General features: G+C 31.9%; 1 protein-coding gene across 1 annotated transcript in view; it reads right to left on the bottom strand.

Moving 5' to 3' along the window:
* Window positions 1-27,576, bottom strand: part of LOC132726057 (E3 ubiquitin-protein ligase rnf213-alpha-like) — a gene marked incomplete at its 3' end in the record, with an annotated part of 89,048 nt that overhangs the window by 25,321 nt on the left and 36,151 nt on the right. The window contains exons 23-29 of the mRNA XM_060711304.1: window positions 24,310-24,478; window positions 20,307-20,446; window positions 17,193-17,390; window positions 16,673-16,795; window positions 8,805-8,925; window positions 5,481-5,719; window positions 4,727-4,943 (exon numbers count right to left, since the gene is read on the bottom strand). Coding sequence (XP_060567287.1) covers window positions 4,727-4,943; window positions 5,481-5,719; window positions 8,805-8,925; window positions 16,673-16,795; window positions 17,193-17,390; window positions 20,307-20,446; window positions 24,310-24,478 — 1,207 coding nt within the window. The remainder of the gene's footprint in view (window positions 1-4,726; window positions 4,944-5,480; window positions 5,720-8,804; window positions 8,926-16,672; window positions 16,796-17,192; window positions 17,391-20,306; window positions 20,447-24,309; window positions 24,479-27,576) is intronic.

Genomic DNA, 27,576 nt, shown 5'->3' with positions numbered 1-27,576 from the left:
CACAAGTCCCATAATAGCGGGAAACAGCATAAAAACACAAACATATACAAATACATAATGGAAAACGGCTTTATTATATTCTTAGGATGATAGTAATATATAGTTAAAATTTGGTGAGAAGAAATATATTATAAGCTAACATAATTATTTAGTATGATTAATAGATAAAATAGAATGTTTACACCTTTCATAATAACGTTAACAAAGCGAGACGAAAGCATATCGAAAAAAAAAACGAAAGATGTCCAGGTTATATACAGGTTCTAACATATTCAGTATCAATTGTTTCATATTTGAACCTTAGATTGCATGTATGAGAAATGAAATATAAAATGTGCGCAGCGTACTTATAGCATAAAGATCGTAAAAGTGATTTATTTACACCATATAATATTTGATATTGATATCAGACCAAAGAGAATTTGATGCTATATTTCTTCAGAAATATGTTTTCCTTTCATCAGAATTAACATCATTGCATACTTTTATAGTGTCTTTTATATTGTATTTGTAGGTTAAGATACATATTGTTTGTTCTTACAAAATGACTAAAATAGACCATGGTCATAAAGTATGTAAGCAATGATAAGAATATTCACAATTTAAATCACCCCGCAATTGAGACCACTTTGGTCCAGCCCCGATGTAGGTCTTAAATGAGGGTTTTTTCTGTATAAATGTTAAACAAAAAAGAAAAAAAAGTTAAAATAAAAGTATCCTTTGAATTTTAATAGTATCCTGTTAAATCTGTAAGTTATCAATGTCAATCATATTGTTATCAAAACTACTGACCGAATTTAAGCTGAAATTGATTAATTTTAATTAATATAATCAATTTCGGGCAAGGTAATAAATTACATAATAAATACAGTGCAATCATGCAATCAATAAAAAACACACCAATGATTGCGATTAACGATTACCTTAGGTCTGATTATTATTGTGAATACATGTTTGTGGAATTATAAGTTTCTTCTATTTGACATTTTTAAACTTGAGCGGTTTTAGTATTCCTACTTGAATGCTGTATAATCACTCTTAGGATATTGTACCTTATCTGTGATATGCAGGCTTCATAACTTCTAATCCCCCTTCAAAATTCATGTTTGTTTAGTTTAAGCTTTCTTTTATGTGGGGACCATACGCCGCTTTTTCATGAAATTGAACGAAAGTGTCGCATTGAAGTTTCCATTATAACTGCCGTATGAACACATCTGTAGATGCTTCTAAATTCAAAATTTCACAATTTTTGTGATTAAATGCTGAATTCTGCTGATATTGTAAACAAAATTTATCTTAAGGATTACGAGTTATGGACGCTGTTTTGATCTAAAGCTGGTATATTAAATGATCCTTTCAGAAAAAAGGAAAATCGAAATAATTATCTTTATCAAAAATGTTTTCTATTGATAATAGAGAAAAACGAAATTCCTAGTTAAAAATGTTGCAATTCGGTTTAATTGAGTCTCTACATGAATGGTAATGGAAAGTGCAAGTTACCGTCCACCCAATCTAGCAACATCCAAACACGAAAATGGTGAAATTTGAATTTAGAAACATCAAAGACGAAACAAAAATAAAAACATTCAACTAACAAATTACACAAACAAAATGCTAATTTAATACTAATTTAAGAGATGTTTGAAATATGTACAAAAATGTCCCCCTTGGCCCATTTTAAACACTTGTTTGCATATTCTTCTACGTAGAGGACCTTCCTTAAAATATTCCTTATGTTTACCAAAATGAGGGGCTGTTTTAAAAGTTTGCCAAAATTATCTCAATAGTATATTGGTTGATCTTATATTCAGATCAAATATTAAGTACCTTTACTGTGTAGTTCTGATTTAAATATCATTTACAAATATCAGGTACAAAACATGTAAATAATTTGCAGCCAATAAATGCCTATAATAATTATAAAATTGATATAAAACACTTATCTTTCTTCGCAAAAGCGATCTGATAAACATAGATAATGTTTAAAGAAAAAGGAAAAAAAAGATCCATCTGGGGTTTAAACCCATGACCCTCAGTTTCTATGCAGTTCACAGTACTTTTAGTCTATTTGGATTATTTTAAAGCGGAGGTAATGCATTCGGAGGATTTTATCTTAAATTGAGTATGCGGTACTAATTTTACGGTCGGTGCTCTTATAAATAAGAGGGCCATGATGGCCCTGTGGTCGCTCACCTGTATATAGCCCCCCCGGGCCAATTTTTACCCAAGGGCTTTTATTTGAACAGACTTGGTAGACACCCATAAGTAGATGATTCATGCTAAACATCTAAGTTCTAGCTCATTGGGTTTTTTAAAAGAAGATTTTTAAAGTTTTTACTATACACATATAGTTAAAAACAATGACACCCCTGGGGCAGGGCCAGTTTTGACCCCCGGGCTTTTATTTGAACAAACTTTGTAGATATTTAGTTAAAGATGTTTCATGCTTAATATCTAAACTCTAGCTATTTGGGTTTTTTCAAAGAAGATTTTTAAGTTTTTGCTATACACATATAAGGAAAATCAATGACCCCAAGGGCGGGGCCAGTTTTGACCCAAAGGCTTTTATTTGAACATACTTGGTAGACACCCATTAGAACATGTTTCATGCTAAATATCTTAGCTCTAGCTCTTTGAGTTCTTTAAAAGAAGATTTTTTAAGTTTTTACTATATGCATATAGGGAAAATCAATGACCCCCTGGGGCGGGGCCAATTTTGACCCCAGGGCTTTTATTTGAACAAACTTGGTAGACATTCACTAGAAGATCTTTCATGCCAAATATCTAAGCTCTAGCTCTTACAGTTCTTTAAAAGAAGGATTTTTAAGTTTTTACTATATGCATATAGGGAAAATCAATGACCCCCCGGAGCGGGGCCAATTTTGACCCCAGGGCTTTTATTTGAACAAACGTGGTTGACATTCACTAGAACATGTTTCATGCCAAATATCTAAGCTCTAGCTCTTACAGTTCTTTAAAAGAAGATTTTTTAAGTTTTTACTATATGCATATAGGGAAAATCAAAGACCCCCCGGGGCGGGGCCAATTTTGACCCCAGGGCTTTTATTTGAACAAACTTGGTAGACACTCACTAGAAGATGTATCATGCCAAATATCTTAGCTCTAGCTCTTTGGGTTCTTTAAAAGAAGATTTTTAAGTTTTTACTATATGCATATATGGAAAATCTATGACCCCCTGGGGCAGGGCCAATTTTGACCCCAGGGCTTTTATTTGAACAAACTTGGTAGACACTCACTAGAAGATGTTTCATGCCAAATATTTTAGCTCTAGCTCTTTGGGTTCTTTAAAAGAAGATTTTTTAAGTTTTTACTATATGCATATAGGGAAAATCTATAACCCCCTGGGGCAGGGCCAATTTTGACCCCAGGGCTTTTATTTGAACAAACATGGTAGACACTCATTAGAAGATGTTTCATGCTAAATATCTTAGCTCTAGCTCTTTGGGTTCTTTAAAAGAAGATTTTTTAAGTTTTTACTATATGCATAAAGGGAAAATCAATGACCCCCTGGGGCGGGGCCAGTTTTGACCCCCGGGCTTTTTTTTTAACAAACTTGGTTGACATTCACTAGAAGATGTTTCATGCCAAATATCTAAGCTCTAGCTCTTACAGTTCTTTAAAAGAAAGATTTTTAAGTTTTTACTATATGCATATAGGGAAAATCAATGACCCCCCGGGGCGGGGCCAATTTTGACCCCAGGGCTTTTATTTGAACAAACTTGGTAGACACTCATTAGAAGATGTTTCATGCCAAATATCTAAGCTCTAGCTCTTAGGGTTGTTTAAAAGAAGATATTTAAAGATTTTTCTTTCGGTTGCCATGGCAACCAGAGTTCTGCATGGAATTAAATTCTTTGAACAATTTTTAAAGGTGCCCACCAATGGAACATTCCTGTGAAGTTTGGATGAAATTGGCTCAGTTGTTTATGAGGAGATGTCATTTAAAGCAAAAGTTTACGGACGGACGACGGACGGACGGACGCCGGACGAAAAGCGATCACAAAAGCTCACCCTGTCACTTTGTGACAGGTGAGCTAAAAAGTATGTCACTTGCCAAAAAGTAGGTAAACTTATATCAGAGTTAATTTCTGCAAAAAAAACTGTGTACATTATCAAAATTTTATAGTTGTGCATTAAAACCCAAATTGGTCCCTTGAATAAATATAGGTCAGTTGATATCAAAGTTCAATTCTGCATCAAAATGTGCAAAAAGTCCAAATTTCAAACAATAAGAAGTAGGTCATAATATTTATCAGCTAATAGTTTAGTTGCCAGATTTCCCATATGAGACTTTAACAATCATGTTATCTTGATTTATTTTAATTAAATAATTTTGACGCGAAGGTTATAACTTGAACAAACATTTCATAATTTGAATTTGCTTAAAAAATCAAAGCTCTAGGTCTTGCTCTTTCCTAAGGATTATTCTTTCAGTTTATATTACCAGCTTCTGCGACCATGATTATTAATGGACGAAAATTATTAGTTCAAATCTGTTACAAATCAATGCATAAAATAATATTGCCAATTTTATCGTGTTTCACATTCTAGTCTTCTGGTTTTAGCTGATATGGTATGTCAATAGAATACATTGTGGACGACGGAGTATTGACGTACCGCCAACGAACTTTAAGCCCCCCTTATCATAGTATGACTGATGAATTTGTTTAAAATGTGTGGCACATGAACAAAACATCAAACTTACATATCTTCGGACCATCTGCTTTATATAGAGCTTTTCAACCTCGGTACTGAGCTGTCCGAAATCCCAAACTAATGGTAAAAGACTTTGTGGCAAAGGCTGGACCCTGTAAACTAACTGCCTCATTGGAACTCTACCAAGCCGATCAGTTGTTTGTTCAGCATCAACATGATAACCAAGGCCAGCTTGTTCAAGTTTTCTTATCAACTCATCAGGATGTCTGGAGGTTTTAAATGCATACATACTTTAGGTAGAAGATATGTGATCAATATTTGCATTAAATGTACTAAGAAACGACAGTACTTTGTTAAATTCAATTATTTAATGAATTGCTCATCAGCTTTAGAATCAGAGAATCAGAATAATTTTCAAAAACTTAGTATATTTAATGACATTATGGCATATAAATACATTGTATGACGTAATCAATAATAAAACAATATAATTAGTCCCTTTCGGAATAAGATAACCGTTCGAAATATTTTGGTAAAATGAATAGTATATTAAGTATTTTGTTCTTACAGATATACAATGAATATGTATCAACAAATCTAAACGAAGTAGCACAGACATCCATAGACCAAAGATCCTTCCAAACACAGACATCCATAGACCAAAGCTCCTTCCAAATTAAAGTATACATGTAGCATACGTGTAGCAGGACATTTTTTAAATTACTGTCAGTTTCAAAATTTTATGAGCTAATTTGCTCTGCCTGTCTAGCCTTCAAATTTTAAAACATCTTAAAAACTCTTACTTTCTGTAAGGATTACATGCAGCGACCATTTTCAAATTTTCACACAATTCCAACTTTTTGCCCTCAAGACTCTTGTCACACATGACTTCCTTGATTAAACCAACCGATTCTGTCGTGTTGGCCTCGTCGAAAAACAAAACGGTAAACATGTTTTTGTTCATCTGCATGTTTCTAACTGCGATTTGCTGTGCTTGTTCAACTTTTCTTTTTATATCTTTCTTTGATGTGCCGCCATGGACCTTAAAGACAAATTGTGAAAGAAAAATTTGTATGAGCAATGAAACATTATTTCACATAAATTATTAAATTTTATCATTTGCTAAAATAGAGAAAAAAAAGTATCCCTAAAGAAAGCTCAACACGGCAAAATTGAAAAATGTTGCAGGCTCGATTTGATTGAGCCTGTGCATGGACGGTACTGTTAAGTGCAATCTACCATCCACGCCCTCTAGCATCGGCTTAAGCAGAATGCAACATTTAACAAGCACTGGTACGATTTGGAATTTTGCAACATCCGCAGATGTGTTTCATATAGCGATTATCATGGAACCTTCAAAGTGACACGTGATAACCATTCCAAGACATATGGTCCAAAAGTAAAAAATGAGAGTGCCCTAAACAAGAAAACAATGGGCGGAACTAAATAACATGGACTTTTGAAAGGGGATCAGAGGTTATTTCATAGTGCTATAAGCTCTCTGAATTATCGAAATTGTTGAATTAATCTTTATTGTCACTACTGTGTACACATCTATCGAGCTTTATAATAATTATAATTAAACATACCCAGTTTGATCCCTCGAAAACACAAAATTTTTCAATTTAATTAATGATGATATCCTTCCTTATTTTCAAATAAACATAGATTATCCAATTGCCCTTACGAAAACATACATTCAGAATTAAATTTTGTAATTTCAATCTTTTAAAAAAGGTATGAATGGTTCAATGGTAAAATGTACGAATTGCTATAATATGTCCATATAAAAATACAGAAAATACAATTGTCTTCTGTTTCATAACTTCTCTCTTCTACGCTAACGGAGGCCAATCAAAAAGCAGACAAATATAATAATTAATAATTCTCTTTTGCTCTTGAGCTTTTTTTAATAAGAGCGCCATGATGACCCATTATCGATCACGTGTAATCTATTATCAGGAAGTTTGGTTATTATTCTTCAATGCAGAAATAACTCATTACTGCAAGTTGTCGAAATGTGTTCATACAACGATTATAATGGAGCCATACATTTGACAAATACATGTCTTACCGTGAAAAGTAAAATGAATTGGCCCTTAACAAGAAACAATGGGCTAAACTAAATCAGGTCGTATTTTGAAAGATAAGGAATATTGATACCTAAATATCAGAAACATGACATCCAAAACGTATTTTGAAAGCAAGATACTTATCCATAAGGTAAATTAAAAGTTTTTAAGTGAAATCTGAAACCATCGAACAAGACAAAAAAAGAAATAGAAGGAATGAAAAATTATAAACAAAACAAGCAATTTACAATTTACCTGACCTCACATTTGGACAAAAATATTCTTTACTTGATAATATATATATTCTTAGGACTCTACAAGTATACCAAGTTTAATGAGAATTCCTTAAATGATTTGTTTTTAAGAACAAATAATTTAATTTTACTCTTTGTTGTTGATTTTTGCGCCTCCACTATGACTGAACAAATTATTGTAAGCAAATTTGAATAAACCGGGGGTGGGGGGGTTGGATGTTAGCTTGATAATACTAGTAATCGTAATCCGCCAATTAAATGAGAAAAAAGTTGTTTTTGCTTAATATTGGACCTCCTTAATTGTTAGATATTTATTTTGTTTCAAGCAGAAGAATTTAGAATAGTCATTAATTTAACACTATTGTGGGATCTAACATGAGCCCACTCATGGACGACACTGGAAAGTGTCCTCGACCCTTAGCACCGATTAAAATATTTAACTTTAAATGTTGTTTTTTCAACTTTGAAAACATGCAGATGTGTTCATGCAAACATTAATGTGACACATTTGTGACATTCCATGAAAAGCGACCTATGGTCACCAGTAAACAATGCGAGTACCCTGAACGACAAAATAAATATCAATACATTTCTTGCTAAACTATATCATGGTTCCCTAGAAAACAAGTTGAATTTATATCTACATCTAGTGCATTCACTGTTTAAGGACTAGACAGAGTACAATCTGAGACAAGTTTGGTTCATGACAAGAAGACATCATAAATTAAATATATATTTCTAGTAGCCATTAAAATATCGAATTATTTACATTAAGATAGTGAACACCATCTAAACCATATTTAGACCGATACATATAATCAAACGAGACATATAAACAATAAAATGATGATCTATGTATAACTATTGGTTGGTGCAAACGCATATATAGCTACAAATGTATTTCTATTTATAAGAACAACTGCCGCTTATTTGAAAAAGCTTTATGCTTTTCTATTTAAAGCAATATTAATACCGTGAGCACGTTTTAAAGCAAATCTGTCTGACATATTTGAGAAACAAAATTCCATCCTTGACGAAGACAATCGAAGCAGTGTATATTGAGTTGTAAAAGATTGTGAACTTGGTAAGAGGAAAATGTTTAACACTTAAATATCGGCATATTTGGTATAACGATTTGCAGAAATGTATTGAATACCCGATGGTTTATATTTAAATGAAACTTGAAATTTTATAAGAACTTTTGTTTCAAAGGTTTTGTAAATACGTTTAAAATACATTTTTAGCCTTTAGAAAATTGAATTGTTTAATGGAACATCATTCAAACCTAAGTCAATATGGCGTGACGTTAGACTCATGCAGTCTAAAAAACTGTAGATTTGTCGATTCAATGAACGCAACAGATACTAAAATACGCTCCCGTAGTAAGGTAACGAGACAAAATAAAACGTTAAAAACCAAAGTCGGCATTTTTGGCAAAATTCTACAATTGACACAAAAACAAAATTCTAATTCTTATCAATAATTACTATCAAATTTTAATACAATTAAATCCATTGAATAGTCAATACATTTCTACATTTTGATACAATTTTGCCATTATTTTTGCGCATGTATGTATACAGAATTCCCAAGCAACCAAGTATATACTTTCCTATTTCATTTCCCATGTTACAATGCGGCAACTTAATCAAGACTTAATTCTGCACAAAAGACCAAATACATTTTAATATCATCCAATATCTTTCTACTTAACAATAAATATGCAAACTCATTACGTTTGATATCAAATTAATAAATAAGAATTACTAAGAAAAAAAATAGTTTACAAGTTAATACTAACTTTCATGATTATCATATTCTGCATCGTGCTTCCAGGTGGAATCTGTAAACCACACAAAAACTTTACCAGTCTTGTCTTACCACAGCCGGTCTCTCCCATTACTATAACAGGAATATCACATCTGAAAAACGGAAAAAAGTAATAAATAAACGGTTAACTTTGTTTGAAGGTTAAAGGTCACTACCATATACAAGACCGTACCCATATTCTCAATTTGAAGGTCATATCGTTAATATTTAAAAGTAGATAAAAAGGCGAAATTTATAGATTTCCATATGTATCCGTTTCAAGTGTACTATGATTAAACAACAATGACAATATATTGCCAGTCAAATCTAAATTAATATTGTCTACGAAATAAATTAGATTTAAACTAGAACTATCACTAAATGTGATTAATACCCCCACAAGTCTGCTTCGGAAATGAGGATGTTACTAGTAACAGAATACCTTGTAAAAGAATTGAAACATAGAGTTATGGTTGTGGGCAATTAAAGATAATTGTGGTTCATGTATGTTGCATTTCCTTTCAATGTGGTTAGCCATTGATGAAGTTTAATTGAATTACTCTGTAATAAGTCCAGAAAGACAAAGAAAAAGAACAAAGGGCAATAACTCTATAAATACTGAAGATAGAGTTATAGTTCTTGTGCACTGCACTTCCTCTTATTGTGCTTGACCATTGTATGAAGTTGTTTTAAATTCCAACCAGTACGTTTAAAGTTATGCTCCGGACAAGGAAAAGTATCAAAGGGTAGTAACTCTGTATTTTGTCAACATGGAGTTATGACTCTTGTGCACTGCACTTCCTTTGAATGTCCTTGACAACTGTATGAAGTTGTACTGAATTCCAAACAGTAGTTTTCAAGTTATGCTCTGGACAAGGAAAAGTAACAAAGGGCAATAACTCTGTAATTAGTCAAGATGGAGTTATGGTTCTTGTGCACTGCACTTCCTCTCAATGTGCTTGACCATTGTATGAAGTTATAATGAATTCCAACAATAAGTCTTCAAGTTATGGTCCGGACAAAAGAAAGCAATGGAAATGTAACAAAGGGCAATAACTCTGTAATTAGTCAAGATGGAATTATGGTTCTTGTACATTGCACTTCCCCTTATTGTGCTTGACCATTGTATGAAGTTGTTTTGAATTCCAACCAGTAGTTTTAAAGTCATGCTCTGGACAAGGAAAAGAAACAAAGGGCAGTAACTCTGTAATAAGTCAAAATGGAGTTATGGTTCTTGTGCACTGCACTTCCTCTCAATGTGTTGGACCATTGTATGAAGTTATAATGAATTCCAACAATTAGTCTTCAAGTTATGGTCTGGACAAAAGAAAGCAATGGAAAAGTAATAAAGGGCAATAACTCTGTATTTACTTTAGATAGAGTTATGGTTCTTATGCACTGCACTTCCTCTCAATGTGCTTGACCATTGTATGTAGTTATATTGAATTCCAACCATTAGTCTTCAAGTTATGCTCCGGACAAAAAAAAGAAGGCAATTGAAAAGCAACAAAGGGCAATAACTCTGTAATTACTTTAGATAGAGTTATGGGTCTTGCGCACTGCACTTTCCCTTATTGTGTTTGACAATTGTATGAAGTTGTTTTGAATTCCAACCAGTAGTTTTCAAGTTATGCCACGGACAAGGAAAAGTAACAAAGGGCAATAACTCTGTAATCAGTCAAGATAGAGTTATGTTTCTTACGCACTGCACTTCCTCTCAATGTGCTTGACCATTGTATGTAGTTATATTGAATTCCAACTATTAGTCTTCAAGTTATGCTCCGGACAAGGAAAATGCAACGGACAAGAAAAAAGAGCAATGGAAAAGCAACAAAGGGCAATAACTCTGTAATTTCTTTAGAAAGAGTTATGGTTCTTGTGCACTGCACTTCACCTTATTGTGTTTGACAATTGTATGAAGTTGTTTTGGATTCCAACCAGTAGTTTTCAAGTTATGCCCCGGACAAGGAAAAGTAACAAAGGGCAATAACTCTGTAATTAGTCAAGATAGAGTTATGGTTCTTGTGCACTGCACTTCCTCTCAATGTGCTTGACCATTGTATGTAGTTATATTGAATTCCAACCGTAAGTTTTCAAGTTATGCTCCGGACAAGGAAAATGCAACGGACGTCTGGACCGACCGACCGACCGATCGACCGACCGACCGACCACCGGGTGACTCCTATATTCCCCCCTAAACTTCGTTTTTGTGGGTATAAATATATAGGTAGAAGTCGAAAGAAAGAAATCAGTAAATAATAGTTGATGATATAAAATATGCAAAAGATGATAAGATATGCAAATATATTTCAAAAATGATTAAATTATGTCTGAATAGAAGTTCTGTCAATTTATTTTATCTAACATTGAAATTCATTTTTGTGCATTGCAACACAATCATATAAAATGGAGGTTAGAAAGTGTAAGCAAAATCATAAAAAAGAAATCTGTTAAGGGATATATTTTTATGGTGTGTTTTTCATTTTGGGGAGACAGGAATGTTTGAAGCGGGAAGGATCAATATGACAACGCAAAAAAAGTACAAAAACAACAACAAACAAGATTGCATTTGTGAAAAATGCTATGCCACCGCATTAATTCAACACTAGATAGTAATGTAGGAATAGAAATTTTTGGTTTCTATACAATTGAAGTTTGCCATAATGCATAGATCACTTACCTTTCTAATTCTTATTATTAGATTAGTGGTTAAATCTATTGTTATTCAAATAAAAGATCAGAGTAGGAATCTATCAATGCAGTTGAACCCTAACCTTAACCTTAGGTGGCGAAGGTCATATTTCACATGGCCAAACTTCTATGACTGTAAATCAAAGGACAACACAGTAAGACACTTTGTCAAAATCTAGGCCAGCTGATATCAAAGTTTACTTTACATCTAAATCTGTGCACATGGTCCAACTATCATGGCTTTACATCAAAGAACATAAAAGCAAGTCACTGTTCCCTTGGGCGAGGCGAAATTTTGACCCAAGGGTTAAATTCAAACAATCTTGATACAGGTCCACCAAACAACATTTCATGTCAAATATCTAAGCTATAGCTTTCTCCAATTCAGAAAACATTTGTTTTAGTTTACTATGTGTACATTCTGAAAATCAATGCCTCTGGGCAGAGCCAATTTTGACACCAAGGGCAAAATTTGAACAACATTGGTAGAGGTCCTATGGATGATATTATGCGGTGGCATAAAAACAACAAAACAAAAACAACTATACAAAACATAACAACGAAATTCGTTTATGAGAGTATAAAAAAGGGATTTCACAAGCAAAATTCAATTTGTGATCTTTATCTTTAGACAAGTATGCAAAATGAAACTTTCACAGGAGCGTCAAAAAACTTGATTAGAATTTTTTTATATAAATCGTCCCTTCAGAACCCACGACACGCTTTTAAGGGATATTGATCGTAGCCTTACTCTGTGGTTTTCTAGATGAAGCTCATAGAGTCAAAATTGTTCCTACCTGATTGGTAGGCATTACATAGATACATTAAGATTAATATTTCTGGTGCGAAACTGCATAAAGTACAGCTAAGATAATATGCAAATTGCACTCTTTATTAACACATAAAAACGTCTGTAATTGTTAACGTGATAACACTTTATCGAGATATTTATCATTTTAACAAAGATTTTGTAGAAAGGTTCAATTAATAAAAAGGAAGATGAGTAAACAACTATGCAAGATAACATTACATTTTTAACTTCCTTTACTTGCTCCATAACACTGGTTTTTGTGTATATAAATTGTTTTAAATATTTTGTAAGCTTTTATATGGACAAGCGTTAGTAACTTTTGTAAAGGGAGATAATTAAACAAGCGGAAACTAAGAGCACTTCCCCGATTAACCCTTACAACAACTGTCCATGTAATTTTAATTTTTTTAAATCAGAGATAAGAGATAGAATGGCGCTCATTAACCATTTCATGTCAGCCAGGACAGAAATACGGACAATGCTACAACTATATGTTCTACTTTAAGGGAGCATAAAATAGTAAATGTGGAAATAAAAGAAAAGATCGGACCTGATTAGATTCTAACCATGCGAATAGAAATCATGTTACATTAAGATATTTTAGATACTTTTTTTTCAGCACTCAAAAATACATGTACAGTATTACTCATATTTTCCTTTACATTTCTTTTAAACTCTCGGACAGACACGCACTTGCACATAATACTCGAAAGAGGGTGTTGCAGTATAGATAGATAGATGGATGGATGGATGGATGGATTGGGTGGGTGGTAGGTAGGTAGTTAGGTATAGAGGTAGGTAGGTAGGTAGGTAGGTAGATCTGAATAAATGTAGAATTTTCAAAGTTCAAGAAAGGGCAATTAATCCGTAAAATTACATGTTTGGACTTTGGAAAGTGTTCAAATATAATGGTCTTATAAAAATGTGTGAAGTTTCAACGGACTCCTATTTGTAGTGTTGGAGATACCAACTTGCATCTAATTAGTTTATCAAACCGTGACACCAAAGCCGGAATGAGTACAATAGTCTTACTTAATTTTCAATAAGCCGAACTAAGAATGTAAATGAAGTTCTGAATAATAAACAATGTGAACAATTATAGAATGAAATAATATTTTGTTCTAACAACTTATGATTTGTTATATATAGGTATATATATATATATATATATATATATATATATATATATATATATATATATATATATATATATATATATATATATAATATATATATATATTCTTTACTTCGATTCTTTCCATTTATTGAGCAATCCACTTTAAAAGAAGAACATTTTAATTGTTTACTATGTGAATAAAAGCAAATTCAATAACCTCCTTGGATGAGGTAACTTTCGGTCCTGGTACAATAATTTGAAAACTCTTGGTAGAGGACAACTAGACAAAGATTAATTCCAATTATCTTAACTTTAGCTTTTGGGATTTAAAAGTTTTATTGTAAACATATAAAACATATAATATTTCCAAGGGTAGGGCTATTTTGAACTCAGGGCCATGAATTAAGTAACGATGGTTAAGGTCAACAAGATGATGCCAAAAATTTAAGCTCTAGCTATTTTACTGTCTCAGGATATTTTTGAAAGATTTACAATATACATATAAGGAAATGAGGAAAACAAATACTCCCGCCTAAACAGTGCTATATTGACCAATGACCATGAATTCAACATCCTTAGTTGAATTATGCAAGGTGACACAAAACTAAAAAAACAAACAAGTTTCCTTGTGCTGATAGCTGATATCATATAGTTAGCGTGTGCAACCGTCGTGGACGAATACCTTATTGAAATCATATACAGAAAGTAGCCGAAACACTTCGGGTGAAATGTGGTAAAGGATTTTCAAATCTTTACTATGGAAATCGATTTTAAAAACTGTTAATTTGATGTGACTTTCAGTGTTTTTGAAGTCTTAAATATTATTCTAAGTTACAAAGACAAAGATGTAAACGTGCCAGATGCTATGTCCAAGGGGAAAGTGTTCTTCCGATATAGATTCATTCTTAAGTGAAAATCTTATATAATATATGTACATATATAATGTATGTGATCACGATTTGAAGTTTTAAGTAAACAAATTTACTACAACTGAGGATAGAGTATAAAAATTGAAGACAACTTATTGGTTGATTTAAAGTAGATAAACTCGATGCTGAAGTTATTAATCTTATCACATAAAATGGTACTGATGAAACTAACACACAATTAAGGTGAAAGTAGATCCATTTAGAAAGCTAAAATAAAGTGTTACACTATCAAATTGATGCTTAATTCTTAAATAAATCTTGATCATAGATGTTACAGTTACATAAACTGCAAGTTATTGTAAGACAATAATTACCTTTAACAACAAAGATGAGGCAAAATAAGAAATATTAAGCAAAATAAGAGTCCAAAGGACAAATGATTTTTAAAAAGGTGATAGAGTTATAAATCTTGTCATATGAGGCGGGTGGCTAACATAAACTTAATTTGAAGTTTGTAAAAAAGACAGAATGACCAGGATTTCAATTATTACTAAGTCAATGGCTAGTTCATATAAAATAACGGTCGAATAAGGTCTAATGTGAATTCTGAAAAAATAAATAAATGCTAGTCTACTTCCCCGCGAGTGGTTCGATGTAATTGAGAAAGAGATAGATAAGAACATTTCACTCTTGCAATACATTTTAAATCAAATTGTTTTTGTTGTACTTGTTTTCTGGTAAATAAGGAGATAAGAAATACACCTTATACCAGCCACTTTCACACATATGAATAATTTAATTTATTGTAAATAATCCCTGCCAAGATACACAACGTGTTTTCAATCTTCAAAAATATTCGTAATGAAATAATAAAATGGATGAACCCTGTTTGGTTACTGAATTAAGGTTAATCAGAACAGTCTACGTTTTCCATTAATTGATGAAAACTTTTTGTGTGAGTTATTTTTTCCTACAAAATCTTTAACCTCTTTTCAAGAAGACCGAGACATGTGTTACAATAATTTGACAGAAAATATCTAAAAGTTATGATAAAAAGAAGGCCAGTCCAAAGAAGCACATATATTAGACAGATTGTATTTACATCACATAAGAATGCTATGTTATTGATTCAACATGAACATTTGGGTCACAAAATGCTCCCCGAATAGGTTTTGGACACAGAAAGGTATATCTCTTGTAGTGTCTTAGTTATGTCACAGACAAAGTTCAAAGTGTAAAAACAACCCAAATGTTGTGCACAGCACATTGTCTCAATATGGTGATCGTTTCTGTGAAATAGTTGTAAAATCCGACTTCAAATAATGAAGTTATGTACCGGACACGATTTTGCTCCAAGGTCATGCTGTGACCTCGACCTTCAAGGTAGCGACCCAAATGTTGCGCCCGACACGTCGTTTCAATATGGTGATCATTTCTGTGAAATAGTTTAAAAATCCGACTTCAAATAATGAAGTTATGTATCGGACACGATTTTGCTCCAAGGTCATGCTGTGACCTCGACCTTCAAGGTAGCAACCTAAATGTTGCTCGAGACACGTCGTCTCAATATAGTGATCATTTCTATGAAATAGTTTTAAAATCCGACTTCAAATAACGAATTTATGGGCCAGACACGATTTTGCTGCAAGGTCATGCTGTGACGTTGGCCTTCATGGTTGTGACCCAAATGTTGCGCGCGACACGTCGCCTCAATTTGGTGATCATTTCTGTAAAATAGTTTTAAAATCCGACTTCAAATAACAAAGTTATGGGCCAGACACGATTTTGCTGCAAGGTCATGCTGTGACCTTGGCCTTCATGGTTGCGACGTAAATGTTGCGCGCGACGCGTCGCCTCAATTTGGTGATCATTTCTGTAAAATAGTTTTAAAATCCGACTTCAAATAACGAAATTATGGGCCGGACACGATTTTGCTGCAAGGTCATGCTGTGACCTTGACCTTCAAGATAGCGATCAAAATGTTGCGCGCGACACGTTGTCTAAATATGGCGATCATTTCTGTGAAATAATTTTAAAATCCGACTTCAAATAACAAAGTAATTGGCCGGACACGAATTTGGGACGTACGTACGTACGGACGGACTGACGGACAACCCGACGACTATCTGCTCCCCCGAAATTTTTCGGGGAGCATAAAAAACAGGACGCACGTTTGGCAATATTGAGCGTAGCAATACAAACTTATAAGCTAACATAATAAGGATTCACTTTTGTGTTGTTTCATTTATATTTGAGAGCTTTATTTACTGCGCATAAATTAATGGTAATATGTCATTTTCGTACAAGTTTATTGGTTGCATCAGAATCTCAGTATAACCGCAAAAAAACGCAATCATGATATAAACACTTACCGGAACCGCATGTGTATAGCCATCATTTTCTTCACGTTATCTGTTGTAAGCTCGTATGTATCATCTGGATCATGTGTCTCATTAATCCCCATCACATTGCGCAACCTTTGTATCTTTTCTTGTCTATTAAACATAAATATTGTGTGCAGTTATTAAAACACAGGTTCATAATACCGAATCAAAGTTTTATACAGAACATTAATAACCCGGTTGTATAAGAACACAATAACGGAAACATATTATTGGCATACATGTCATTTCTCTTTTTCCTTTTGGTCCTCGAACCATAATTAGAAAATAGGCGCTTGATTATTAACAATACTAGAATCGGAACGCATTATTATAAAGATTGACTCACCAATGACCATTGAAGAACATGAAACTATAATATCGACTTATAATTCCATTGATACTTAAAACAGGTGTCATTGGACTTGATTAAACAAACACATATAATACTTAAATATAATAATAAAGTTACTGCTCTGATATTATACTTTTAAATAAAACATATTTTCACCTTGTACAATTATCAAAGTCTTCATTTAAAGGAACTCCGTTCATATCCAGTGCTGTGTACAAATGTGCTGTCATTATGTTTTTCTCAAGAACTGTTTTTGTTTGTTGATCTATAACATTTCTCGTGTTTTTATCGATGTGGAATCCCAAAAATGTAAATGTGGTTTTGTCCTCATTGAAGAAAAGATATGGATGAGGACTGTAATTAAACATGTGTACATATATCAGACAGGTATAAGTTTAAAATAGGAGTGTGTTATTTCAACATTACAGTACATCGTTCTTTATGTTTTCCTTGACAAGCTACCTCGAAGGCGGACCTTAGCCCATATTTTACTGAAATTGTATTTTTCATAAATAATGAAAGCTAATAAATAATGAATAATCTCTCAAAAGTTTTGTATAATTCCTTGTAAAAGTAAATTTAAAATTTCAAGGAAATATGCTGATTTAAAGTGTTCAAATTTGTTGTTGCAAAATAGTTTAATCAAGTAAGCATGAGTTTGGATCATATTTTTCAACTAACAAAGATTTGCAATACAAATGGAGTTTACTGGAGTTATCCAGAAGTGATTGTAATGTTAGCAACTACAGATAAAAGTAATAATTTGACGTGTCTATATTTTACAAAAAGTATTTCTGCACATGCTCCACAATGAGTAGATATATTTCATCTACACGAACAAATGTATATGCGAATGTATATGCGGAACAAAGGAACACCTTTGGAACATTTGTACACAATCACTTACATTAAAGATTGTGAATACCTGATGATAATTCTCTTAGTCGCTTTTTGAAAAAGACAATTTTCAATCAGAAAAACTAGTATATTAGCAGACTTGGGTCAAATCATTACTTTTATCTGTAGTTGCTAACATCACAAACACTTCTGGATAACTCCAGTAAAATTGACTGAATTGCTTCTACTTGTGTAATCATGTTTACTTATGATTTTATTCCGTTTTCTTTTTTATTTGCAAAAGTCTAAGAAAGCTACTTCTAGGTTCATATTATATATTTGTATGAATATTGCTACGGTCTAGCTGTTTCAGTTTAATGATATTAATAAGTTGGAAAACATTTGTTTTAATTAAATACATTTTTTAAACCTAATATGCAAAATTTATAGATACTGCGCATTCAAACATCTTTTTTATTAAGAATACAAAACAAACTTCAAGTAAGTACATACAGTTTCATGTAGAACTAGACATGTGATCATGACATTTTTCACATTCATTATAATTTACAATTACACAGGTAAATATACACCACATGTTAAACGTATGTGACAAACATGTTTAACATATGGTAGAGAAATATGGTTTCTCCAAGAAAAGTACCCAGTATGTTTCACATATGGTGCAGACACACGTTTTTCATATGTCTTTTAAATGGGTACACATGAATAACATATGTTTTTCATATGGTAGGAAACAGTGTGTCTCCAAGAAAAGGACACTGTATGTTACATTAATGGTATAGACTTATGTTTTTTATTTCAAATGCTTAATTGTGTTCCTGGGTTTGGTTTGCTTGAACATGAAAATTCATAAGAATTTAAGAAGTGTTCAGTGTTAAGCTAAAATTAAGATTTATCAATTTTGTAAGTTCTAAAAAGCAGTATTTACAAACTTAAGATATTACAGAGTTTAACATTTCATGTTAATAATAAAAAGGTAATAAAAAGTTTATTTCCTTAAAAGTCTAAGTCAAATTTTTCAATACGAAATGAATGCATATATTTTAATGATTACATATAATATGTATACATATTTGCAGTACATATTTTACATATTCTTCGATATTTAAAAATTATTTTATAAGCATAATTATATACAAATATATATAATTTCACTTAAATGTTTCAACATACATGATCTTTAAACACTAAGTATAAGTTAGATTTTATTGAGTGAACATTTTAACAAGGTCACTCCCTACGGGGGTCACTTCCTTTTGGGTTCTTGATTGTTAAAATGTCAATCAATAAAGACTTACACATACAAAGGGAGAAAAAAATCATGAATAAAAATGAATGGCCGACTATTCTCCCCTAACCAGTTCATCACCCTGACTATTCACCCATAAACCCCATAAACTGTTTCTTCCCCTGACAGTTCTTCCGTTAATTTAAAATATAATCAGCTCTTCCTCCAAAAAGATATTTAGTATCATTCATTTATTTTCATCTTTTTCATAAAGGTATTTTATTATATTTGTTTTTCAACATGATAAGAAGTATTGGCAGTGAAGATAGATTTACTACATTTACAAGTTGTACATAGATGCATAAACCAAGAATCTTTTAAGAATCTAATTAAGACTGTTCAAAGTGTAAATCTTGCAGAAATTATAATCATATTTTTTCAAATGAAAAACACATGGAAGTTCACAATATTTAACAAATGAAAACTTATTCATATGAAAAACATGTGATAACCATGAGTTTAACATATGTTTGTTGACACATGTTTTTCATATGGTCCTGTTTACATATGTTAATATTACATATGAAAAACACATGTTCTTAGACACATGTTTTTCAAAACACATGAAACACATATTTATACATATGGAAAACATATGGGGTACCAAACATACAGCAAACCTGTGGTGCATATTTACCTGTATTACATATGATTCAATAACTATATAATATTAAGCTTTTGATACACGACAGAGAAAAACTGGAAGGTGATAATCGGCCCGAAAAAAAGATTAAGCTTAATTAAGAAAAGTCATTGATTGTCAGTGCAAAGCCCTAAAGCAACTCACTCATAACTATATATCATTATCTTTTACCCATTAAGAATAAAGTTTCATTGTCTTCTAAGGCGCAATATATTCATTTTTAATGCCTTGAAGGGCATCCATAAACTGTCATCAACTGTTAACTTTCAATATGTTGAAGTGCTGTTATTCTTTCAACCTTTCCTGAATTGTGTTTGATGTGCAAAAGAGTTTTTTCATATATGCTAAACATCATTTTGCTAAAGCTGTTAATGCGAGTATATTGGTATATTTTAGAAAACAAAATAAAACCATATAAACAGGGCAATTAAAGTACATAACTTATTCAAATTTAAAATACATGTTATGTAAAGTTAACCTGCTTTCCCAAGTACGTCTCATTTGAAACTGTCTCAGTTCATCAAATTCGTCTAAATCATCGGAACCTGATGCTTCTTTCTCATGGTCAAACGTCTCTGGCGTTCTTTCACTTATTTCAAGGGAGTGGGTAGAAAAATCCTGAAAGTAAATTTGGCCTCATCTGTTGATTTTTTAATCGAAAAGAAAGTAAAAATACCCTTCTATATGGCGATTTCATTTTAATTTTGTACTAAAATGTAACGTTAAATAGTACCTTTGTTTTCTATTGGAAAATATTATTAACAAAATATCTTAGATTTTGGACTCAACAGTTTAGTTAAGAATATTTCAATATGTTTTCCTATATAAATTGGGACTCTTCTTTGCATAAAACAGTGTTAGTTGAATGGTTACTTGCGTTTTCCACTGTCGTTCATCAAACCGAGTTTCAACAACTTCATTTTTGGGCATTCCTTTTGGTTTTCATATTTTCATATTTTCTATTTATTGAAAATGTGAACTTGGTTTTTTTTTGCTTTCATTATATCACAAAATTCATATTTGCATCTGAAAAAAGTCCGTTGGTATAAACGTTGCATGTTTTTAGAGTTAAAGTCACATTTACTTTACCATATTAATGGTTTTTATGAAACTCAGTGGCTGCTAAGTCAATTGTTATTTATTTATTGCTATCAAAAGTCAATGTTGGCTATTGAAGTCACTTGTTGCTATGTTAAAGGTCACATAGCTATGTATATTACTGGTTGCTATGGAAAGTTATTTATTGCAATGGAAAATCAATGGTATTTGTTTGAAAGTCAATAGTTGTAATGAAATACCACTGATGCTATGGGAACTGAATGGTTGCTATGGAAGTCACTGGTTGCCAAGAAAAGTCAATGGCAGCATCTGATTCCAATAGTTGCTAAGGATAGCCATTAGTTGTAGAAACCACAGGTTGCCTAGAAAGTCAATGTTTGTTATGGGAGCCACTGGTTGCAGCTTTCAAGAACAAGATGTTTGAATTATTTACTATATAAGGAAAGCCGCTAACACCTAGTGCAGGCACATTTGATATCTAGGGCAATAATTTGAAATTTTCAGCTTCATTTAATGATGCTACACACAAAATTTCTAGGCCCTAGGCCGTGCACATTCATCGAAGAATATCTTGAAAAAACTTATTTTCTTTTCAAAAACTATATTCAGCTCTTCTGACCAAGAAAGCGCAAAATCATTTGAGTCATTGTGTATAGTTTCGTGCTAGGAACACCCCAAGATCAAGTGGTTTTAGAATAGAAGTCGTTTTGAATAAGTTTACGACGGACGAATTGATGCACGAACACACTGACGGATGATCATATACCAAGTATTGCTGTAATACAGAGTCGCGTGTTGTGTAGCTACTGTATTATAATAAGTATTGATCCTGTATAATATCTAACAACTGACATAGTCAATTTGTATCATATTTATCGTAATCAACAAAGTTGATGACACTACATTTTTTATCATATTTTGAAATAAGATGTTAGACTTACATTCATTTCATTGCATGTCAGAAAAAATGTAGAGGTACTTAAATGTTGAAACTGCAATTTTGAAACACGAAACTACGAAAAGTAATTTATCACTGTATAAACAACCACAAATACAAAGAGAAAATAAGAAAACATTGGTACTTATCTAGAAATGAAATGAACTTATTTCAAAATATTTTTTAAAATTTCAAACTTCTAAATTATTCCAAATAAGATGACAAAATCGATTGTAATATCTAAGCCCATTGAAGAAAATGCCAAAGTTGGCACCAGTTCTTTAAAGAGCATTGAGTAAATTACAGCGTATGTCTCCTGGAAATATGAACTCAAGGGCTGACAAACCCTTATCTGATTATTACGACATACGCAAATGAGGACTCAACCATTAGCCTATACAGAATTTTATGCATATCAAAAAGTATTTAAATTAGAAAAAATTAAATTAATATATCTATAAATGCATTCATTTCGGATGTTTAATATTATCCATTATCAAAAAAGTTCTTGTTTAATAAAACATCCAGCGACGCCAACACTTTCAAAGAATTCATTTTTAAATAAAAGGTTTTCAACTTGGAGATATTCCATCATGAAATATTATTTACCACCAGTAGCACAGATCATGATATAATAGTCAATATGTTCTTTTGACAGTGTAAAACATATGCGCTACAAACCGTATTTCAATGGAGTAAAATACGCTTATGACAATAACAATAAAGTATATAAAACATTTATGACAAAAAAGTAACAACTAATTTCCCGTTTTTAGATATGCACAATTAGTAGCTGAATTTATCTTCTTGGAAAGCCAATTCGAATTATGTGATTCATGCTAAACATCTAGACACAATCTCAGCAAAATAAAGACAAAATAAACTTAATTTCGTTTTATTTACAGAAAGCACTAAATACCGTCAAGCTAAAAAAATATCAAAACCCCATACAAATGAATCAGATCACTATCATCATACAGATAACTGGCAAACATTTACTAAATATGATGCAGTCAATAAGCCATTTTAAGCGCATCTTCTGGTATAAAGGCAGTCTACACCGCAATAAATTATTTATAATTATATGGTTAAAACTTTGATTTTGATATATTAATGATAATTACTTACGTTTTTTATCATATGTTGGTTATTTTTGCAATTTCTAAATGTACGCTCGAGTGTATACTTACTTTATATGTGATTACTTATCTTGCCTTATACTTACAATAAATACTTAGTAATAAAAACGAACTCTTTATTATTCTTTGAATTTTCCATTCCATATTCATTTCATCAACAAACGACATGTAAAAGTTCACCCATTGTAAGTGTTATCTAAATAAATCTACAACAATAAGTTCTACAGTGGAAGTAGTACATACAATTAGATTGATTATTTATGATCCATCTTAGTGAGTTTTTTTACTGCCACATCAATTTTCAGGTCAAATATTAAAGGTCAAGGCCACTGTTCAAGAAAAATGATAAAGTTCTTTTTTTTATTAGAAACTATAAAGTATTTTACCTCTGACATACTGGTTCATTATCAAAATATTAGCCATATCTTAGGGATAGGTTATCCTGAACTTATAATTTGCATAGATATAACCTTTTGTGACGGAAGATGGTTTGCTCCGATAAACCCTTTTGTGAAGGTTCATTCCTCAAAAAAACTATTAAAGATATTCATTTTAAACTTGGAACAATGATAACCATGAAAGTTAATTTGTGTAACTTTTTTCTTTTTGATATTTTTATATACTTTCCTTGTTTTCTTAACGCACTTCACTGGTATTGAATTTAAAATTCTTATTTCTTGTTTAATGATAAAGACGAACAACTTGATTTGTAGAATTGTGCTGCTTTTCTACAATTCTTTCATTAAACTATATAATTCTGAGTAAGGTGGAGCACGCTGTTTCTCGGACAGCTTTTGCTCCTGTGACCTACCTTGCATCCCATAGGAGCTTTTTATATTAATGTCGTAGACGATAGACGGCAACTTATGGATTATTCCTGAGAAGTAAAGTCAAAACTTACGACCTGATTTAAGGAGATATGTTCTTGCAGGAAATTTAAAAAAAATGCTTTATTGAAATAATGATTTTCTTTTGGAACATTTTTTGTTCTCCAATGCAGAAGTACGTGTTTCGAACATATTCAGGTAGGCTAAAAGCTACAAGCCATAAAATGTATCATGAAAAATATCTAAGTTCTAGGCATTTCAGTTTTACAAATGAATTTCTGTATATACGTATATGAAAACTATATTATTCATACAGAAGGAAATATATTCAAAATTCTAGGGGCATGATTAACAATTTAATAACGTTTTATTAGGCACGTAACATGCTAAATATCGAAGGGCAATGTTACACAAGGAGAAAGGCACTTAACTGTAAAAATTGACGATAACAACGTAGCACCGTCATAAAAAATCCCTAGCGGGCGGAGGTAAGATGAAAATGAATAGAAAATTTCTTACCCTTGACATATGGATTAGAAATCTTAGGACAAACTGCCCAAACCCTGGTAAATCTCCTGCCAACGCATCACTGACGAAAATATTTGATTCAAAACTCATTAACTGGTTGTTTAGGAAGTTGACAAAGTAGAATAATTCTGCCCATGATGGATTTTGCAAACCGCAATGACTAAAAATAAAAAAAAATCAGAATTCACAATGTGTAAACAAGTATCTACTACTATATAAAATAACATATTTAGGATTTGTAAAATAACATACCTTTTGATCCTGAAGATGTTTTGTTCATTCAATTTTATTATACTTGAGATTTATATATCAAAATTTTAGGTTGTTTTTGCAAACATTTAGTCATATATTGAGCCTTTCGTTTCAAAGAATAATAAGTTTGGCTCTTGAAGATGTTAATATCTTACTTACAATATGTTTTGAACGAGAACTACACGTATATACGTTTTGAATCAAATCTATTAATTCCTTAATCTTATTAATTGTCATGTATACGTAAAGAAATACAGATTCAAGATACGAATCTGGGGAAAGATGCTTATATTGACACAGATTCATAAGGTATAAACGCAACAATATACATGTATGTCCGTCCAAGAGCGCACTTCAATTTACGTCACTTTTCGATGCAAAATAATAACATTCACCACGCTTTATTTTCATTAGAAAAGAATAATGCTGTTGAAATGAGGATCAAAGTTATTTCAATTTCTAAGTAGCTTATTGTATTGCCTTCAAAGGTATGTGTAAAAAGTCAGTTCTTTTAAAGAATTGGCCGGATTCGGAATTTTCATTTTGCATCTGAAACACTGAAAACTATCGAGAAAAGAGATGTAACTGATTAAGTCTTTTTAAGCACATATCCATCTGAAATATGTCGTATATTTTATATTATGTTACGTTGACATGTTTTGAGGCATTTCAAAATAACCCCACGTTAGGGATTCCTGGCCCCATAAAATACATTGTAATAAGATATTTCTATCTGGTCAGAAATCGGTATCTTAGGCAAACTTGAAATACACAAAGAAAAGGATGAAATTTGGAAAAAATGATATATATATATTATCAAAACTCGATCTCAGAGTATCCTGCCTTCTTCAATGGAATCGTTCACCATGTTTGCCTTTTATGATTTTGTAAAAAGATTCACAAATATTCCTAAAATACAAAGATATTCGTGGCAAGCGGAAACTATCTTTGATATCTATGAATGACGTAAGGTCAAGGTCCAGGTCAACTGAAACTTCATCTAAAACTATGAGTACAAATAATATAGGTGTTAATCTCGATACAAAATGAAAGATGTATAAAATAAGTAAGGTCAACCGTAAAAATAGGCGCAAATTGAAATTGTTCTTACATATGAAAAAGGTCAAATTAACACACCTGATAACGATAGGGGTATAGCATTATTGTATGTTTTCAGTAAACTATATATTCACATACTGAATATACGTCTTACATTTTATGTTAATGCATTTGATAGGATTTCTGAATCACAGACATGTTTTCGCTCTGGTTATTCCACAATTGATAATGTTTGTGTTACGTTTGAATTAATAAATAAATATCTCTCTATAAAAAAGAATAAAATTGTATGTGACCTTTGTAGACTTCCGTAAAGCTTTTTAGTCGGTTAAGAGATCACTTGTTTGTAAATCCGAAGTAAATACAAAGCAAAAAGCATACAGTAAATGCATAGGTCCGAAATGATAACAATATGAGTTTAAATTTCGGGCGCCTAATAGGTTAACGTCAGGGGCGTAATTTAAGCCCTGTCTTATTTCAATTTTGATCAACCAGTTAGAAAACTCCAGATAAAGTTGAAGTTATATTATTAATGTTCGCTGATGATAAAGCTTTTATTGCAGATACAGTTCATGGTCTGCAAATTAAAGTTTATTTTCTACATGAATTTTTTAATATTTGGGGACTAAATGTCAATATTAATAAATCTCAGATAATTGTGTTTAAAATGGTTGAGCTATTGCAAGAGCTGAAAGATGGTTTTACTATGATTTCCTCCTTGGGGTTGTAGGTGGTTTTACTTAAATTGGATAATACATTTTATGTATGTTGTCGTTGCATAAAATGGCTGAGAGAACATCTGTTGAAGCAAAGCGAGTACTGATATCTCTATTGAAATCCTTATATCATCTATTTCCTTGTTCTGTATCTATGTTTTTAAATCATTTGATAGTAAAATAGCTCCAATATTATTGTATGGGGCTGGAATTTGAGGACTTGAAAAACAGGATTCAGTTCAGCGAGTAATTTATATGCGTGTAAAAGTTATATGATTGCTTCAATAAAGGTATGTATTGCAGCAGTCCTTTGTGAATGTGAGCGCCATAGCATGCACTGTGTTACTGCCAAAAAAGTCTGTAAAAATTGGTTTCGAATATTACTCATGCCAAATTATCGTTTTGTCAAAAGCTTAACAGATGCTTGTATTATTTGATTATAATGGTTACAAAAACTTGGCTACAAAGATTAGATAACATTTATACCAACTTGGGTTTGATTACGTTTGGGATGCCCACGGTCTTGGTAATAATACTATTTTTGTTTGTTTATTCTCTACGCTAAACGGATCGTCCAAACTGGTCGAGGACATGCCAGGATTGAAGTAAACTTTATTTTTACCATACATTAAAAAAATTGGCTTTGAACCATATTCAGATTACATTGATAAATTTAAATTCAGAAAGGTCTTAGTTGCTTTTAGATCATCTTCACATGAACTTATGATTGAAAAGGGGCGGCATCTGAAATTATAACAAGAAGTCAGAGAGAACTTGTATATATTGTCAATACATAGTAGAAACGAAGTACCATTTCCTCCTTATTTGTCCACTTTATACTAGTTTACATTTAAAGTATTTAATTGAAAAGTTCCATGTAGCACCTTTATTTCATAAATTTAATGATTTAATGTCAAGCAATAAATATCAGTCGTAAGAAATTTAGCTATGTCCTGGAAAAACGATAACATTGTATTAGTACATACATTTATTTAAAACTTAAACATGACATGATATATTGTTAACGCGAATTGTTGATTGAATTTAGTAACTATAAAACTTGAAGCTATCTCAACTCAATGTCATATCATACTGTCTGAAAAGGGTCTTAATTGTGTTGAAGCTACAAATACAACAAAAAAAAACTGTTACTGAATGTAATAAATGTCCCATAGTTCTAATTTCTAAAACAAAAACCTCAATAAACCGTAACAAAATATATCTTATTTAC

The sequence above is a fragment of the Ruditapes philippinarum genome, unplaced genomic scaffold (assembly GCF_026571515.1).
Source record: "Ruditapes philippinarum isolate M1 unplaced genomic scaffold, ASM2657151v2 ctg364_1_1_1_1, whole genome shotgun sequence".
In the NCBI taxonomy this organism is placed as follows: Eukaryota; Metazoa; Mollusca; class Bivalvia; order Venerida; family Veneridae; genus Ruditapes; species Ruditapes philippinarum.
Note: the sequence above shows the minus strand (reverse complement) of the source record. Positions and strands in the feature narration are given on the sequence as shown.